The 19,683-nt window shown below is 44.7% G+C and overlaps 1 protein-coding gene across 1 annotated transcript; it reads right to left on the minus strand.

Annotated features, from left to right (window-relative positions):
- Positions 1–1,687: 1,687 nt before the first annotated feature.
- On the minus strand, positions 1,688–18,655 carry clvs2 (clavesin 2). Its single transcript, XM_077017862.1, has 5 exons — positions 17,042–18,655; positions 16,028–16,202; positions 8,936–9,046; positions 8,562–8,782; positions 1,688–6,161 (listed from the first exon to the last, which is right to left on the minus strand). Exons 1-5 carry the CDS (start codon positions 17,428–17,430, stop codon positions 6,068–6,070), a joined length of 990 nt encoding a protein of 329 aa, XP_076873977.1. The 5' UTR covers positions 17,431–18,655; the 3' UTR covers positions 1,688–6,067.
- Positions 18,656–19,683: the final 1,028 nt, after the last annotated feature.

Below are 19,683 nucleotides of genomic sequence, written 5' to 3' on the forward strand. Positions count from 1 at the left end.
TGCAGAGAGAGGATGCACTTTAATCCTTGTTGCTTGGGCATCCATGGTGCAGCTATTCATGCTGGTTTTAATGTGAATCAAATCTCTTCCCCTATTGGGCAGAAGCAGATGAACTGACTGTGACTCTGTGTAGCTCCACTTCCCTGCCGTACCACCTGACTTAGCCCACATTCACTAAGAGCACCATTAAAAGGAAGGCACTATTTTAAGCCAAATTCTCCACGGCCAAAATAAACATTATCTTAGCCAAGGTGCGGGCTCCGGACCCCAGAATGTGAGAGCGACTCAAGCAGGCCACATCTGCTGATGGGTGCGGATATGTGGGTCAGTCAGGGGATTGAACTGCTGCAATGTGCTGCATGTTTAACACAGAACTGCCTCTCCGTATAAACAGTGTTTTCGAAGCCACGTGAGCACTGCCCCCTCCCGCTCCAAAAACATTTCGTGTACTATATTGAGCTTGACCTACAAGTGTTTGGAGCAAATGTCAAACAGATTGTTTCTCATTTTACATGATGTCTTGTGGTGTCTAAAGCATCTCTAACAGGATATCCAGATATTTCTAAAGTAATTATAGTCCGTATATTATCACTTTTCCCTTGAAATGTGCTTCTATTCTTAAACATCCAACAAAATCCCTTTTCCCCTTCACCTTCTAACAAATGACATCAAGTATGTAATGTTTTCTACTTGTTTTACTACTTAAACCAGCATCACCCATGTTATTAATCTGCATGTGACATGTTCAGTGTTCCACTTTACATGTTCCAGGTGTTTTCGTAGCATAATATGTGGACACAGTGAATATGGGAATAGTAGCAGCGTTGCGGTAGCCTGAGGGCCACCTCCCCTCGTCCCCTTCCAACGGGAGAGTGTCTGGTGTCGACCAGACCAATCTGTACAATACGCAGGCTGCTGGTTCCAGTATGCATCTTGGCTGTGACTCTGCTATTAACCCCGCCGTCTCGTGATCTCAGCAGGCAGCGAGAGGCCCTGGAGTTGAATTCAGTCAACGTACTGATGAAGGATGTTCGCTGGCCCCGAGCCAAACACGCACTGGAGTTCTCAGTCTCCCCTCAGGCACACTTTGCAGAAGCGTAGCATACCGAAATACAGCTGACGCTGCGGGACGGGCCCGAATTTGACAAACACGTCTTAATTAGTCTAGGTGCCGCTAGCGTAGATTGTTAGCATGCGCCGGGCAGCTGAACCAATGGCTGCTGTGCTGAAGTCACTATGCTACATTCCAGGGAATCTTGCACTAAATAATGCAGTAGACCCTCATATGCTGTTGAGCGTGGGGGTGGGGTGGGGGTAACAAGCATCAGCAAGAACATGAATGGGCATCACGGGGTGAGGGGGTACAGAGGAAGGATCCAGCATGCACTAGTGCAGCACTCAAACGTCACCTGCCTCCTTTTCAAGAAGAAAAAAGGGCCCAGGGGGACAAAGGCTCGTTATCGACAGCCAGATACTGTCATTTGTCCATGTACACGTGTGGCCCGATGTGTATTGGGTCAGCACTGCATCTTCTGTGAGCTCTTAGATAATGATACGGAATAAGTGCTCTGAAGCACTGCACTGAAAAGAACCAAGTTTTATAACCAACGCTTGCATAAACAACATGCAAATACATAAAACAAAACAGAGACCGAACGCTTAAATGAATAAATGGGCACGGTTTAAACGAGGTGTATCAATATTTATTGGTTCTATCTTTCATAGTTCTGTTTCAGTTACATAACTTATTTCAGCATTATGTTCATAAAGACATATACACATAATTACTCCTGTTCAATACATTCCTGTCAATCACACATGGTTATCTTTCTGATATCTTTATACTGTATGGGGCCTTTCATTTCTATTATTATTATTATTATTATTCATTATTATTATTGTTATTATTATTACATACAATCAAAGTGATATGCGAAAGAAATCAACAACAAAAGAAAAAATGCTTTGAATAATCAAGAAATACTGTAATAATACTGAGATATTCCTATAGCAAGGTTTCGTCTTGGTTTCATTCAGTTGGGTGGCTTTGGTTGTAGTGGTGATACACTGTTCTCAGTACATGAATGTGCTCATATAAAGCAAGGCGTGAACATGACGACAGTTCGAAAAACATTCCGAATGCTTAAAAATATTTTTAAAAGGCTGTCCACAATGTTGCATGACGAAGTACAAAGGACAAATTAGCGATGTCCTAAAACACTGGTCCTGACAGTAATTCTAGCGTCCCAAACCCGGCTCAGTCCACAGCACCGTTTGAGGACCAACAACTGCAAACACTTTGCTGGTAAACAAATTCTACATTTTTTACAAGTCACAACTCTATAAAAACCGTGAAACTAATACAGACTGGCTGTAGGAAATCTTTTGGCAGAACACAGAGCAGCAAAAAAACAATGTTTGCTTGTTGAATTCAAAGTGTTACTGTTTGTTTTTTTAAACTCCCAAGTCTGACAGGGGACTTGTCCAGTCTAGACTTGGTCAGAAAAAAAAGAAAAATAAAACTACATGTCTAAGATATGCCCTTGAAAGTCTTATGTGAAAACTTAGGTACAAAAAACACTTATGCACATGGCTTGTCTAGTTCTAAACCTATGTAAGTTTTGTCTTAAAACTCTACTGCACTGAACTTGCACCAAGCTGTCTTCTAACCTTTTGTCCACATGAAGATCTTTGAAAGTTCTCGATTTATCTTATCTTACATGTACATATAATCTGAACACAAACACATAATACACAATCATTAATTAAGTGTATCAGAGTCTTGGTCCTGAAATACCACTGCGCTGAAGTTGAACATTCCTGCAGTGCTGCTATTTCACTCAGTTTATCGGCATAAACTTAAACCCTCCACCTGACTGGACTCATCAGATAATTATCGAGCCCTTCAGGGCCTGAGTCACGGGTGTTGCAGAACAGACATCATGAAAGAAACCAGGCTACACCGCCCTGCTCCACGGTCTTAAGGCCAGTTTAAATTTAAGATCTACAACGAGTTCAAATTGCTTCAGTGTTACCGAGGCATGGAGACTTTTTTCTGTATGTGTTTGCCATACATTTCTAGCAAGGGACCCTGTGTTTCTTAAAATAGCCTCGAATTAACCCATAATAATTTAGATTCTGGGATTTTGCCCGTTGGTTGATTAGATTGTGCTTGTTTTTGATTGGTTAAAATGGATAGCTCTGGTGCTCACCATCGTATCAGATGGTGCAAAGTGGGTGTTTTCCACAAAGTATTTCAGTTCCTTGTTTTGATACTAACTGCCTTGGGTTTTTAATCTTTTTTTATTCAAGTTGCAAGTGGTTGCTGCTTATCACGGTGCAAATCTTGGATGCAAACTGGCCTCAGACTTTGTATTAGATCAGGGAAAATGGTGTGGTACTCCAGGACGATTTACTTGTTTACCTCGTACATGTATTCCTCCGTAATAGAGGTGCTGCACAATCCCTGTGCTATCTTGGGGTTGTAGCCTTATCGTGACTTGTACTTTCAAGCAGGGGAGGAAGAAAATAATGTTTTTAGGAGGGCAGAGGGGGGAATAATTGTCTTGTCCAAATTCAGTGTGACAGAACCGTTGTTTCCAGTCCTGGCCCAGGAATGACCCTGCGCTGGGTGGTTCTGAGCTCCGTTTTAGAATTGTGAAGGGTTTATTAAATTAGCTTATTGGCTGAGTGGAGTAAGGTCTGGGGATGTGTTGGAAGCAAAAAAAAAAAAAAAAACCCACCAAGGTGCCTTTCACCTTGTTCTGTCCATGAAGAGTACGGATTGTGTCGAAAAATTGCTGAAGTAAAAGCTTTTCTTAAACTCAGGAGCAGACCAAGAAACTGTACGTGAGATCACCCAAGAACAGCGCCAATCGAACTGTGGTATGGTTCACATTACAGGAGAACGTGGACCATGTTCATACGTGGAGTGATACACGTGATGCTGGAAACGTTAACGTGACGACACGTGCGGCTCTTCTCGATGACAAGAGCCGTGTGCAATCCAACTGTCATTCAGGAACATCATACAGAACAGGGGAGGGTTTCCCGAAACGTTCGTAGCGCTAAGTACTTCTTAACCTTGTACGTTTCATATGAGGTTACGAAGTACTTAGCGCTACGAACGTTTCGGGAAACCCACCCCAGACCTGTAGCTTTGAAATAAGTGATCTCAGGCTTGCACAAAAATACAAAAATTTGAAAAAGCTTTGCAAAGCTTTTACAGGACCAGGATTGGGAAACACCACATTAGAGCCAAAATGAAGAACTCAATGAGGCAGTCTGCAAAGACCAACCAGAGATCAACACCCAATCTGGAAACTACTATAGACATGGCCAAAGCTTTACTATAGACAACATGGTTAGGCCAAACCATTTCCAGTAAGCATTATATGTGTTTACTAAAATTGCCTAAAATTAACAGATAATAATTTATAGCAATGTTAATTTCTACAAAGTACAATGTGGATCATCTAATTCACATGTTAGAACCAAAAATGGAATAAAGTAGTTAGACCTAAAACATACTTCTTCAGTGTGCTATCTTATGTGAACTTGCAAAAAGGTATGCGGTGGTTTTTTGTTTGTTAAAACCTGCAAAAAAGTCGGAAGCATACGAAATGGATACCGCATTTGAAATGCCAAATGATGATTAAAAGCCATTATCCACCGGATAAGATTTTTCAGCCTTTAAAATCCTTCCACACTGGCATTTTTCTCATCTAGCATTAGCAGGCCTAATTAGACACAGCACCTTTCATTATTGTGGCTGAAAGCTGAACACAGTCGGAGGTGTAAAGGTTTATGCTCACAAAATAAAAGTCCTGCCCTGAATTTGTATCACCCTCTTGTTTTCACTAATTAATTCTACTTTCTGGCTTGAACTAATTAGCAAAGCTAAACAAGTGGAATGAAATACTGAGGAGGACTTTTACCTCACAATACTGAACTATACACTTCTGAGCACAGTACCCTCCAAATCCTATCATGCCTATCTTTATTCCCCTTATAAACATCCATAAATTAATGGTTCATATCCAAAATTACCCAATTATGTCAGTTATGAAAGATTTTCCAAACTCCAAAAACAGGATCACAGACTGCAAAATGCTCTGGCTGCATCTGCTCTCGGTATATCGACAAATTACGCTGTCCTGGTACAACGCCACTATAATTATGCTTTCAATGTATTTCAAGAAATATCATTTCCATATTGATTTGAACAGTAGGCATTATAACTAGTCAAGACCTCAATTAATTGCAGGCCTTCAGCTCTAAATGAAGATGGAAATGTGGTGAAGTTTCCGTCACTATAATAAACGTGAACAACCAACCCCCAGTCCATACTCGCTGGGCTGTCCTGACACACCTCGGGCTATGCAGAAATAGCATCTTAAAAAAGAAAAAGAAAACTATAATTCACTATGCTGTGGTGTAAAGGGGTATTTGCTTTTGAAAGCCCAAGACCTGAACAATAGGTGCTTGGTATTTCCACTAATGAAAGCAGCATATGCTCGTACGCCAGTTAGAAGCCATATGCTTTGCTCTTTTAGGTACTAATCACGATCGTAAATCCTGAGCTGCACTTGGTGATTTGGACACTGGAAATACCAAAAGCCACGCCCCCCTGCCCCGCCCCCCCGCCAGTCTCCTACAACAGCGCTCTCCACAAACGCATTACGAGAAGCACGTACAGAATATTCACAGCGGCCTTTACATGTGTTCGTGTCACGATTACTTCCCCACATCCTAAGCTTAGATCTGACATGTATTTACAGACTTAAATTGGCACTTAACAATTACATATGGAATTCTTCCTTTGAGGTCTTCGCTCTGAACGTATGACTCCTCCCCCTGCCCCTCCCCTTAAATTTCGGAAGGGGGTGGGGGTGGCTCTCCACATCTTCCTTCTCTTTCTCCCCTTGAACGTGTTGTTTTTTTTTCTTTGTACATTTCCTCCTCCGGTCGAGGGAGCCGCACACCCTCGTCGCCCGCATCGCCCTCGTCGCCCGCATCGCCCTCGTCGCCCGCGTCCGGGCGTTAATGTTCGAGGAGCTCGGAGCCGTTAGTCCAGCGAGAGTAGCGGCTGCGTGTTGTCCTCCTCGCTCTTCACCTTCTCGGCCCGTTTCAGCACTCCGGGCTCCACCACCGACTGGGACCTGCACGCATGAATAAAACAGGACCGGGCTGAGAGGGGGTGCGGTACGCTAGCCGGCACCGACGGCTCCGTTTCTCCCTCTGCGCTCGGTGGAAGCGAACAAGGCCCAGAAATCACACGCGCTACAACAGACGCGTATATGGGGGGAAGCAGTATGAAATGTAATAAGTAAGCATTTCATCATTAACATGTGCTGTGCTGCGTGTTTCCAATTAGTGTGTCATCTGCTGATTGAGCCAGGAAGGGTCATTTAGTACAAAAAAGCCGTCAGCACAGGACGCGGCGTTGGCCTAGTTTAGATATAATTTACCAAGCAGAGGCATAAGCAGCTTTTGGGACAGCATGCTACCATTCATCACGCGCAAATCTGGGCCAGTTCACTGTGACAGATGCATTTATATGGATGATTCTGGTGACTTGTAACATCATGACAGTCCAATGAAACAAACAGAACACATTTCACTTTTTATGACAAAAACCGATGATGCAAATAGTAAAAACCTCCTAAAAACACATGACCCTTTATACCCTTTATACTCAACTTATACCCTTTATACTCAACTTTGGCCCCTTAAACTTGAACCCTTTGCACTTTTAAGTAATCGCTAAGCAATTCATAAAAATCAACAGACGATGTGTCCACGTGTCCGAGTCAAAATCAGGGCAAGAATCTGCAGAAGCTCAAAAATCACTGCGAGGGTCACGGTCCAGCCAAAGTTACGCGCACCACACTCTCAACCCCTTTGTTATTTGTCAGAACCACTCACACCCGTCTCATGCTAACGTCCTCAAGCCCACAGGAACCTGTCTGCACGACGTCACGTTCACGTCCTCGCCGGAGACACCAGCCTCGCTACGGCTGCTCGCCGCTCTTCTCTGAAGTCGCTCTTTTCTCTTTTGTTCGCTCGCTCGTGTTAACAGATGTGTTTCCCCCCCCAAAGTGCTCTTGCGTTCCACCACCTCTCCGCTCCACGCCACCTCGAGTACCTCGGCTTTATATTTTCGGCGTCTCGTGGGACAAATTTCACAGTGGTGTACCGCACGCTGCAACTTTAGCGGAGAGGGGACGAGACGATGCTTATAAAATGTCCCCATGACCATCTAAGAGCAGACGACTGGATGTGCGTGTGGATAATTACTGCGACTAACGCAGCATTTGACGACTTGTGGAAGAGGTGGGCAGTTTAGGAGCAGATATTAGGAATTAACGAATTATCTGCAACACTGTTATGCAAGAGGAGGATTAGTAAGAAACACAATGTGGGCCTTGACGAAATCAATCAAATCAAAAACGCGAGCCTGCGTAATCTATTCGGTCAGCGGCTGTGGAGGCGGAGATGTCTGTGGGCAGGACGGAGATCTGCTGGATGATACAGGACCGGAAAGAACAGGAGTCGCACCACGAGGCTGCGATGGACACACGCGGCTGGAGCCACTGTGCCCGGCGTGGTGCCACGCCATCTCGCACAAGTCAACACGCCTTTTCATCACGGAGCTGTCCGTGGTGCTGCACGCGGAAGGGGGGGGGGGGGGGGGGGGGGGGGGGGGGGTAGTGCGAGAGGCAGACTGAAGCCAGGGGTGAAGCTCCATTGGGTCTGTTCCTGCTCCGAAGGTCAGCGTGCAGGCCCAGCCTGTCACACACTGAGGGGGTCTCACAGAAACACCTTTACCTGTCTAATGCTGATGTCAGGACCCGACCAGCCCTGATCCTCAAGACAGCATGTTAAGACCACAAACTGACACTTTCAGTCTCGTTAATATAACTTAACCATCTGCCATCTACCTCTACCAAGGAGAAATAAGAAACATTGACAGATTTGTCAATATTAAATCATTAATACACAGTATTGGCTTGTGAGCATTAAATTGTAGTAAATACTTATAAATGTAAGGAGTGGTGAGAATTTTTGAGGGATCTCATTCACGTTCATAGCCAGAGAGTCAGTGAGGTGATTACTCAGAACCCCTGGATGATTCAAAAGAAAGGAAGCCATGGACCGAACAGGTTCTGGGTTTCTATAGCCCGCCACCCCATGAGTCAGTGTAACTGCTTTTGCTTAATGTTAAACTCCAGTCCCTACGTCTCTCATTAATCATAATTTCTCTGTGAGCGTTATAACCTCAAAATAACCTCACATAATGGAAACCTTGAAGCACTTTTAATGAAGAAGAAACACACACGCGCACACACACACACACACACCACACCACATTTTGTAATGTGTGCACATTATAATGATTTCACATCCTCGGCAACACAGTGCAAATCAGTTTGAGGATTCAGTTTTAATTTCATAACAGCATGAACAATACATAAAGGCTAATCAAATATGCATACTCATCACATAAACACACGTCACATATGTGGGAGTTGGGGGGGGGGGGGGGGGGGTGCACTGACCTCTTCATTGATTTGGGAGAGAGATCTTTCTCCAGGTCTTTGACCGAGAGGGTGTAGGACTCGGGGCAGTAGTCCGTCTCCTCGTCGTAGGCGTGGTCCAGCAGTGTCCGGGCCCACGTGCCCATGTCGTAGGGTGGCAGCATGCCCCCCAGCTCCGAGGGCAGGATCTCGGGCACGATCAGCTGGTGTAGGCTGTTCAGGTTGTTCCCATGCATGAAGATCTGCCCCGGCCACACAACAGGAAATCAAACAGTTAAAGCTTATCTGCAGTCCTACTGGCTCTTATCTAGCCACATTCTATCAGGTTATTGATGTCTGTGCTAATCTGATTAGTGCTCTCTCTCTCTCTCTCTCTCTCTCTCTCTGTCACCCACCCTTTTTCTTGTTTTGTCCTTCAGGAAGGGCCGGATGACCGTGTAGAGAGCATGGATGTACCAGGGCTGGTTAACAAAATGAATCCCTCCAAACCTTGCTGGAAAGCTATCCTGTAAATATAAGAACACAAAAATGAATGACCCTCCCCCAATTATTAATGATTAAAATATTCACTTACCATTACATTCACAGAATAAATACATTTAATTACACTGCTGTTTATATTAGAGAGTATATAAAAATGTAATGTATAATGGACACTAAAAAAGGAACAAGTCAGATTCAGTGCCAGAATTCCCATGTTTCCCTCAGGCACTCAGAGGAAAATGGTGTTGACACGTGACACATTAGTGGAGGTTTTGAGTACCTTCATGCCTAGTACCAAATTATAAAGGATTATGAAGGATTCATCCCAAGAGATGAATAACCGCCTACCTGTCAGAGGTTGATAATGTCTCCAAACGATTCATTCTCTAATCTGATGTGAACAGCTTCTCCCTTTTAAGCCTAACTTGAACAGTCCCCAGATGTGCCTTGATTAATCCTAACTTTGAGATTTTTTGATTGTAAAAAGCTTGATCTCAATCTTTGAAAAAAAGAAGCCACCTACTGTTTAACCATAGAGTTTCAGAGACAGTTACTATATAATATGTAATGTAAGAAAAAAAAAAGGGGAGGGGGGCACACCCAGTTTGCCAAAAATGAAATTTTTGTGGTTTTATCTCTTTTGAGGTGGCACTCCAAAGACAGAGGACCTGAGGCAGTGACTAAACTGCTCTGCACTGCCCGGGTCCTGAGCCTGAGGGCGGGGCTAGACCGCGGGTGGAGCATGGGCTACGTCTGTCATCAGGGTGGAGGCTCCCTGGAGGGGGGGCCCTGGCTCCGGATCAAATGCAGCCCCTGCTGATGTCGAGTGGGGTGAGGGCATGAAGCCTGTCCTAGCCTCGAGGGGAGGGGCATGGAGAAATAACCAATCAGCGCAGCCGTAGGCCTGAGCTGATCCCGACCCCTGCGATTCCACCATTCAGACTGGCAAACGTGAGGACCGCGATAGATATAAGAGATAAAGGCCGGAATACGTGACGGTTGTCTCTTCCTCTTGCGTGAGCCACTGAGGTTTGATTGATCCACAGCACCGAGGCACCAAAGACAAAAAAGGAAAGGAAAAGGGGAGGGAGGTGGAGAGGGAACACACACAGAGCTCTGTTTGATTGGCCCACGGTGGAGCCAATCATCTGGGAGGCCTCCCGTTTGTTGTTGTCTAGAATATGGCATTATAAGAGTATCACACACTAGAACTGAACATGAACAGATGGACGTGCTTGCTGTGTTATGCCAGGCTGTTATTGTTTATAGGAACTTATATTCAGTAAATTAGATGTTCATCTGTTGCTTAGGAATACAGAAGCACTCAGCACTTCCAAAACTATATCGTGGTTCATATAAAAACATTCAAATATGGCGTGTTTGGTCCACAGCAGTTATGGCGCATCTATTTTGTGAAGGTCATTTGAGAACATCACAACACAACTCTTATTTCAAGTTATACTACAGTATTTCTGTTTGATCAGATCCCGTATCACAACAAAAATGGAATCTAGTTTCAACCAGTGGTGTGAAAATGGGATCTAATTTTATAGGGTCGTTAATACATACATTAATGCCAGATTCTCAAGCCAAATTAAGGCATAATTCTAATGCTATGATTTCACCCCTTATTCTCACGGGCTATACCTAGCCTGCTTGGAGCTATCGCTCATGGCTAGGTTTTTATTATATCAGGTGAAATGGGAGTTCTAGGAAGCAGAGCTACATTTATAAAGCATGGATGCTCTTTCTCATTAATGACTGGAGGAGCACCAGGCCACCGGGCTGCTTTCATGGAGTGAGTCCATCGAATTTGGACCAGAGAAGAAAGCAGTGCGGTCGGTCGGAGTCCCAGAGCCAGGACACATGCATTTTACATGACAGGCTGTGACAGCTTCACGTCGTTTGTTTTGCTCTATATGATGCCTCCATCCTTTTCCACCCCAGCCTCCACCCCCCCCCCCCCCCCCCCCCCCCCCCCCCACACACACACACACACACACACACATCCCCCGCTTCATTTGGCTAGTGACTGACAGTCCCATCATGTCAGGACCTATTGATTGAGCGAGAGGGAACTCCACTGAGGTAACTCTTAGAAAACCACCCATACGCTGTGGGTCTGTTGACAGCCGTAGCCCCGTGGAGAGGTTAGCCCTTTAGCACCGTTCCTGTACCAAATAATGCACACGAGTCAATGCATACTTCAACAGCTCCCTCCACTAATAGCACGCCAGCCGATGTAGCCACACATGTCACTAAGTCCGTATCTGGAGCAAGCCTTTCGAGACAAGCCATACAGATGTCTCAAACACAAACTCTAGTCCACTCTACAAGCCAAACACAGCTGTCCCAGACTAGTCACACACATCTGCACAGATGTTCCCAAGAACCAAGTAGCCACTAAGAACGCAGAAGCTTGGGCAACGTAACTGAAGCTGGGCTGAAGTGGTTTTCAGTGTACCCGGAAGGTAGAACTATGAAGAAGGCCTACTTTCCCCTAGCCAGCCAAACAACTGCCCCAACTCCTGCCTCTCGTCCACAGCGACGTGGTCTGGGGCTTTGTGCTGTAGCGGCACCTTCACATCGGCCACAGTGAGAAAGGCAGCCTTGTCTCTAGTGTAAACTGCTCCAGCACAGCAGGGTCTCCGACATCCCCCCCGGAACGGTCTCTGTCTTCCACTCCCTCCGTCCTGTGTTTGCACTAAGAAAACCACCGCTGCCCAATAAATATTGCATACGCCCCCTGTCCTTTGCACAAAGATTATGAACTTCACTGTGCATATACACGGGCATAAAGGTTGCCAGTCAGAACATACAGGCTTTATTAAAGGAATCAGCAGATTTTGTGGTAAAGATTTGGATGTAACAGGCAACCCAGCTGCTGTTCCACTAAGACCTGGTTTTTTTTTTCATCTCTGGCTGCTCTCATCCAATAATGTCGTGCAGATTTGATAACGCGGTCATCAGGAGGCAAGTGGCCCGACGACCTATTTTTGGAACGGCCATGAAAGCCCCGTCACTCTGGCCATCGGAATCGATCCGTAACATCATACAGACTTGAAAAGATTGTGATTGTTTAAATCGATGCGGATACACGGCTCGAGTCTCCTTCATTATTTATTCATAAAGTCAACTGCTAGCTTCAAATCTCATTAATTTCTTGATGAATTTTCAGAAAAGTGCATCAGTTAAGCTCTAGTATGTATGTAAATGCTGAGTAAGGTTTTATCATCCACGGTGACTGAAATGGTGATGTCATTCAGTATTATTAGACCTGTAGCAGTTAAACCTTTTAAACCTCCGTGCATTTCCAGGAAAAGACAAGCAATGCTGTGTGAATTACCTGACAACACTTGGTTAGAGAGCAGATTCTAATATCCTCTGTCAGACCTAACGCTCTTTCACACACGCATTCCAAAACCTCATATATAAACCTAAATCACAACACACACACATACACACACACACACACACACACACACACACACACACACACACACACACACACACACACACACACACATGCATGCACACACACACAGAGTCATGGTGGCTGAGTGACATGAGTGTGTGTCTTTCTGTGAGCACAGCCCATCTGGAGGGTGCATAGCATGGCGGTTGGACAGGTTGCCAGGGAAACTCGGCATGGGGTGGGATGAGGAAGATCGGTCCGCTGTGATTGGCTGCCAAGCGTGGGTTATTTCTCAAGAATAAGAGAGACAAAAGGCAAGTCCAAGACACAGAAAGAAACAACAGAGGGCTGCGGTAACATAGAGGACCGAGAGAGACGTGCTCACGCTCGCCGTCCTCCCTTCAGCTGGGGACCACGCCGCCTCGCCGCTCTGGTGAAGAACAGCCATTTTCTACGCCCGCATCAAGTGCTTTCTTTGGGCCCCCGTTTGTGCCGAAACCCTTTTAAAAACGCGACCCTAAAGAGTCAGCATTCTGGCCTCTCCAAGGACCCTTTAAAACACGAAAACTACACGTTCAACATTTTGCCAACCGAAACATTTTTCCTACCTGAAAGTTTTCGCAAATGTTTTTTTTTATTATTATTATTTTATGTTTATGAGATTAAGGAATAGACATCCGTGGAATCCGTGGGAGCCACAAAACCCCAAAATTAGCATCATTACCTTAAAAACTACTGTGACTAGCCTCGGTGTACTAAATGCATTGGAAGCTTCATAGCTCCATTACTGTGTCTTTGATTATTCTCCTTCAATGTCCTTACAGATCCTCCTACTATACTAGTTCTGCTTCTACTAAGTTAAATATAGACTTCAAAAGAGACAGACAGCCCTGCCACAGAGCTGCGCTGCCATTGGTGGATGTTGGATGACACAATAGATTCAGACGTGGGTGTGCATATGGAAGGACCCTGTCAACGAAAGCAATCATGAGTTTCAACTACCGTACACTGAAAAAAGGAAAACTCAACAAAAGAAAAGAAACAACTTGCATCTTTAAGGGAAGGATTTTCAAAATGCACTGCAAAGTGAAAATAAAAATCTTAGTGTGGCTAATAAGAAAGATAAGAAAGAGTCATTAACTGTGAAAAATATTGAACTTTCACTTCAAATTATCAGACCGACAAAACCTTGTGGTACACAGGAGTTTTCCCCACGGGGTCTGAATATACAGCTTATCTGCTTTGTCACACTAATATACTGGATTGTACATGGTTCTTTGCACTATCCACTAAACAGAAAATCAACAAATGCACAGATGCAGGTTTCTCCCTCTCTCTGCCTCTCTGTATAGCTGCTAGCTGGCATTAGCACTTGCAAGTTAACATGTAAATGCATGTAAATGGACCCAACGTGATGCCACAGCTTAAGGGTGAAGTGTGTAATACCTCCGCCCATAATCAAGCACGCGTATGAAATGCAGCGTTCAGACGGAATCAGAGCAGACCCGCCTGCCTCGAGCGCACGCGGGAGGGGCTCGCGCAGATGCCTCGCGCGACCTTTCGAGCGTCACACAGGCGCAGCAGGGCCGAGGCCCGCACTGTAGCGTTAAAGTGTTAAGAGTTCAAACGCTGGACGTTAAATGGTGTGAAACCTTCAGTGACGCTCGAACACGTGCAAACAAGTATACTTGCAGACGTTAACCGTTGAGCATTCGATTTGACTAACGAGCTACAGGCGTCTTTTCCACGCACAGCTCTTGTTTTTCTATTAAACGGCCACAAAAGCGCGGTCCCGTTCGCTTGGCGATCCAGCACGGTCCGGAGGCGAGATGCTAATGACCACGATCAATTATTCATCCGCTAATCTGTCTGAAGAGGCCCCGGAATGTTGGCTCGCTTTCATATCAAGCCGACAGGTCTCGCTCCACGCCGCCTGCTTGCGTGAGGCGTCAGGGCTGAGCTTTCCACGCAGGACCAAGAATGGACCACCACCGTACACCAGCTGGATAGTCAAGACTTAAAACACAGCACCATACCGTTGTTACATTGCAAAATAGCTAAAATTGGTAGATTGGTCAGAAAAGTTGGAAATTATAAGGTTATTAAAAATGTTCCCAGTAATAAAGATAAAGGCATTACTGTAAATCCAGCCCTTGTTATATATCAGAATTAAATTACAGTAAAATAAAAAACTAATTAAAGATATCAATTTAATTATAGACAAATTTCCATTTCAGTCTCTCCACTATCACATCAGTGAGACCATCAAGGTAAATGAACGCATATTAATGCAAGTGAATCTTTCCCAACTGTCGGCTATGCAGTGTTTTTAGTGATGGTTGCATGTAGGCCCACTCTAGTGAACTCAGAGCAAAACACTACGCACTGTGCTATGCAACCATATAATCAGTTCATTCGCTGCCATTTTCCATCCCAATGAAAACACAGCTACACACTCAGCCACAGACGCCACATGCCAGCAACAGGACTTAAACCCAGGTCACCGCACCTGAGATCTTTCACGTACTGCTACGCCGTGCATTCACTAGCTATAACTAACAGCAGGGGCGAGGCTAGGGTATTTTTAGTGGTGCTAGAGCACCACCGTGAAGTTGCTCAGCACCCCCTGGCTCAACACATTTTTTAAATATTATATTATGCAAAAACCTTGCTCTGCACCTGCGCAATACTTTGGTATTGTGCCTCTGTGAGCACTGGGGGCTGGGCACCCCTAAAGACCAGATCCTAAAATCGCCCCTGACTAACAGAATTCCTGCACTGTAACAACAACTCTGAAAGCGAAAGGCGCGAGCCGACACACTCCGATGGGAGAAACGGTTGGAGCTACGCAGCAGAGATGAGTGATGATCGTGGTGGAGGGCACCTTCTTAATTGCTATGCGGGCTGTGTTTTAGAGTCTCCGAGCATAAGGTCAACTCCTGTTCGTGTAATTTACAGACAGAATAGCAAATGCTCCTTGCGAGGGAGATTCCAGCAGACCCCGAGCACCTGCTTTTGGTCGGTGCGGCAGGTGAAGCAGACACCTGACGTACAATTCAGAGGCTCATTGGGTTTCTGCAGTTCAAATGGGCATGCACTGATTCAAGACCAGGAGCAAGTTACTAAAATGACATCCATCTTTCTTATGACTTTAACCGACCTGCTGTAGCCACATGACATGCAACTCTCTGAGTTTTGCTTCAGTCCACATTGTGGTCAATTCTACATGTATTTGGCAGCTACTCATTTCTGATTGGACGATAAGCCCACTACTTACACGGCCTCCTTGTCTGAAGATGCCATTGGGATGGTCACCTGATGAACTTTCAGAAAGCAGCTTTATGAATAATGACAAGCGCTATGGCAATAAATATGACAATATAAGTAGCAGGCCTGCACAGGCATCTTAAAGAGTATTGTCCAGAAACTTTCTACCGCCTGCACTTTTAAGAAGGGATATTATAATTTTGCCACAAATTTCAGAGCAGTTAAAGAAATCAACGTATGATATTCGAATGTGCTACCTAACCGACAGTGTGATGGCAGTGTGAAGTGTGACAGCTAATGTCTGAGATGTGTGTAATGTTACCTGTAGGCCTTCGATGGCCAGCCTCAACATGCTTGGTGTGAGTTTGGAAGCCTGCTTGAACGTGAAGTTACTCCAGTCGATGATCAGCACAAAACCATTGACTTGCAGTTCCGGGTCTTCAATCATCGCTTCCAGTGACAACAAAATTGCCCGCAGTATGTCCACAAATGTGTATCTAAAAACAGATGAAGTATTTTTGGAGTAAATAAACCCACCTTGGCCCCAGTTTGAAGACGGGGTACATTGACTCTCCTAGTGTGGAAAGGTGTTGATTTCTCTACACTTTTTGTGTAAAATTGACCAGCACAGCATCCTCTTATTTTGTCTATCATTCTGAAACACAGACAAATTTCACACGACCAAGACAGGTTTCTGAACATGCCTATATTACATTTGATAAAGAAATGTATAAAAATGTAAGAAAAAAACTGAAGTAATTTTAGATGTGCATAAATTAATCAAGCTAATGGAGGTACATCTTTACTCTCTTTGGGGTTTGTCACACGTTTTAGTGAGCCACTGCAAATGGCTCTACTGCCCTCTGAGGTAGTGGTGTGACTGGCTAGTATTCAAAGACCTTTGGAAATTGACTGAGGCATTGTGTGCACTTCTGAGTCTAATTAGCTGAGATTCATTAGATTTCATTGTGGCGAATAGCTACAAATGTTCACTATTCATCCAAGTACACACAACAGTATGGTCTACTTGTGTTAATGAACTCATTCAATGTTAAATGTCACTAAATATAAACATTTATATGTTATTCGTTCAGACTCACGCACGTTTCCAAAACTATAAATCCCTCTAAACGTACTCATGTCACATGTGTGTTATTAAAGATATGCCTATGATAAAGTGTCTATTAAAATTTGTAAAACTATGGAAGTGTCACAACTTGACACGTCAGGCTCGGGGAGAAATGTCAAGCATGAATTACGGTGTGTCGGTAGCTACTGAAGGACAGCACCGAATGACACGCACCGTTACTCACAATTAGCGAAAATCCAATATTACCTGCTTTGATCCCAGTTCGCAGCGAACAGAACCAGTATTTTCCTGCCGTATCTATCCAAGTTCGACAGAACTCCTGGAAATCCGTCCTTCAGAGCCTGTTTGATGCCCGGGTCGGTAGCCTTTAAGTTTTTGAACATATCCAGGTTCTGTTGTCTGTACTCGAAATATTGGGCCAAGAGACGGAAAGCCTCGAAATGGTTAAATTTCCGCGCTCTGAGAAAGCGGAGGATGAAGGCGTCGTCTGTCCTGAGAAAGCCAATGTCTGGACGAGTGATGATCATGTCCCTAACCTCCTGTATGTCCTGATGTAAAGTGTCGGGGTTCTCCTTCAGCTCCACCTTGGCCTTTTCCAGTGTTTCTGGAGAAAGGCCTGCCTGCAAATGAGTCATTGTCCTCCGTGTACCAGTACGTATGCGTATGGAGAAGCGAGAGAACGTGGGCCACAAAAGACAGGACCAAGCGGTACCTATAAATGCGTCACTAATGCTCCTCTCTGTGGGTCTGTCGAATTTAAACCGGACTTCAGAGACCGTCCTGAGTAAGCTACCAACGCACTGTGGTTTCCTGTAGGCTGTACCGGTCTACTTCCCGAACCGAGCCGCTATGGCTTTACCTGTAATGAAGAAATCTGACTGTTTTCTTGATGAAATTAGTTTGCGTACATTCACCCGGTCGTTCTCATCGATTGAAACAGCCCCGTCTATGGCTCCGGTGGTCCAAAGTCGTAATTGCATGAGAATGATGAAATAGGAAGCTTTGAACACGACGTTAGTACCTTAACACAAAATACGTTAAAACAGCAGACGGTCATTCATCCTTCCCCACCCGAAAGATCTAAAAATGTAGCATCACCATGGAATAAAACAACATGAAGCTACACTATCCTACCATGAAGCGCCCATGCAATGCGGCACCCTGCAGCAACTCTTGTCATAAGTCTCCATTTAGCGTGCATCTCAAATGTTGGCCAAGCAGTAACAGATATGAAGAAAAAATCAAGTCAAAGCTTCATCAGGAAAAAAGGATCGATCGCAGGTGCCTGTCTCTCCCAGCAGCTGATTCCCATCCTGTATGTTCCGGTACCAGTAAGGTCTCGGTTGCGGTCCCAGGTTCACGTCGCCGTACGGTTCTGGTGCTGTGGCGGATGGCTTGCGTCAGTGTTGCTGTTGCCGCTTTGTTGCTGGTGAAAGTGACTTAAAACCAGGGCTCCGGTGATAGAGTCAGTCCGTCCGTCGTCACATGGCGGAGGAGGGGGAAGTGACCACTCGCTATTCATGTCATCCTTAACACCTGCTCGGTGCAACCAGGCATCGCGTTTCCCTAAATTCTCTACCCTAGTTCTGAGCATTCGTAGCGTACCGTTTCCTAATTGCTACCCAGATTATTATTATTTTGCAGCTGTGAATATTTGCTGGAGCTGTCTATATGCACGCGTGCTGAAGACGTTTAACCCGGGATGAATCGCCTACGGAGAAAGACCTGTCAGTCCTTATGCAAGTCAACAGACATTCCAATCGCAAAGTCCTTATGTGACAAACACGCTGGACTTTAATAAATAATTTTAAAATCACACATTAATGGATACAAATCAGAATTAGCATGCATAAAAGGCATGAAGATATTACATTTTGGCATTACGTCAACAGTGCGTTGGACCATACCATTATAACATATGACGTATAAACCCAGTCCCCTGTCTCATTCAGGAGCGGAATCGAAATTCCTTATGGGCATTTTCACGATTGCTTCCAAAGACTCTTTTTACCTGGTGTTTTCTCCATTGTCCATGTAGTGTTTCTCATGATACCGAATTAATTTACGAATTAGCAACGGTATTTACCTTATGAAAGAGATTAATATAATAATAAGATTTTTAAAATAGTTTTTTTTAGTTACGCTATTAGTCTGCATGTACACGTTTGTCAGAAAATCAATGCTCGCTCGCTCTCTCTCTCTCTCTCTCTCTCTCTCTCTCTCTCTCTCTCACACACACACACACACACACACACACACACACACACACACACAAACCTATGGGCTAAGGATTATACAGGCCTACTTTTGTGCACATGAACCCACACAGCATAACCCACATACATACAAAGACACATGACTGAATGCAACCCCTGCTTTTATGCCCCATCTGTGACAAGGCAGCCTCATTCTATTACACTGTGAGTGGACTGATCATTGTTCAGTGGATTCCAGTGACTGTTCTGAAACTGTACAGCTAAACTGGCTAAGCACAACACTGATATAACATAGTATTTGAAATGTTCAGTTGGAAGACATGGTTGGAAGCCACACAGTGCTATGCTACAACTGGTTGGGATGTTGAAGACAACAGCTGTTGCCACCAGCCACCTTTTACAACCCTATTCATCACCCACAACCCATTTCAGAGTGTCAGTGGTGAAGCCTCATTTATTTTGCTGACTCAATCTAGGTGTGAAAAATCCAATCAGACTTAAGAAAGTCCCATATACAATTTTTTTAAAGTGAAGCATTAAAAATTAATATCCAGATTATTGTTTATCTTTAGCGCAGGGAATTATCCAGTTCATACATCTGGCTAGGGGTACGGTGTGGGGCAGGAAGTAGGCGGAGTAGGGTGAAGGCCCCGCCCAGGGGAGGGGCCCGAG

This window comes from Brachyhypopomus gauderio, chromosome 9 (genome assembly GCF_052324685.1).
Source record: "Brachyhypopomus gauderio isolate BG-103 chromosome 9, BGAUD_0.2, whole genome shotgun sequence".
Taxonomy (NCBI): domain Eukaryota; kingdom Metazoa; phylum Chordata; class Actinopteri; order Gymnotiformes; family Hypopomidae; genus Brachyhypopomus; species Brachyhypopomus gauderio.

Bases quoted from the DNA above. Each gene is read 5' to 3' on its own strand.
- clvs2 (XM_077017862.1), bottom strand. From the start codon at position 17,430: ATGACTCATTTGCAGGCAGGCCTTTCTCCAGAAACACTGGAAAAGGCC. The intron at 8,783-8,935 runs GTGGGTGACAGA...TGGCCGGGGCAG, and splicing joins AGGACAAAACAAGAAAAAGG to ATCTTCATGCATGGGAACAA. The intron at 6,162-8,561 runs GTCAGTGCACCC...TCATGCGTGCAG, and splicing joins TCTCCCAAATCAATGAAGAG to GTCCCAGTCGGTGGTGGAGC.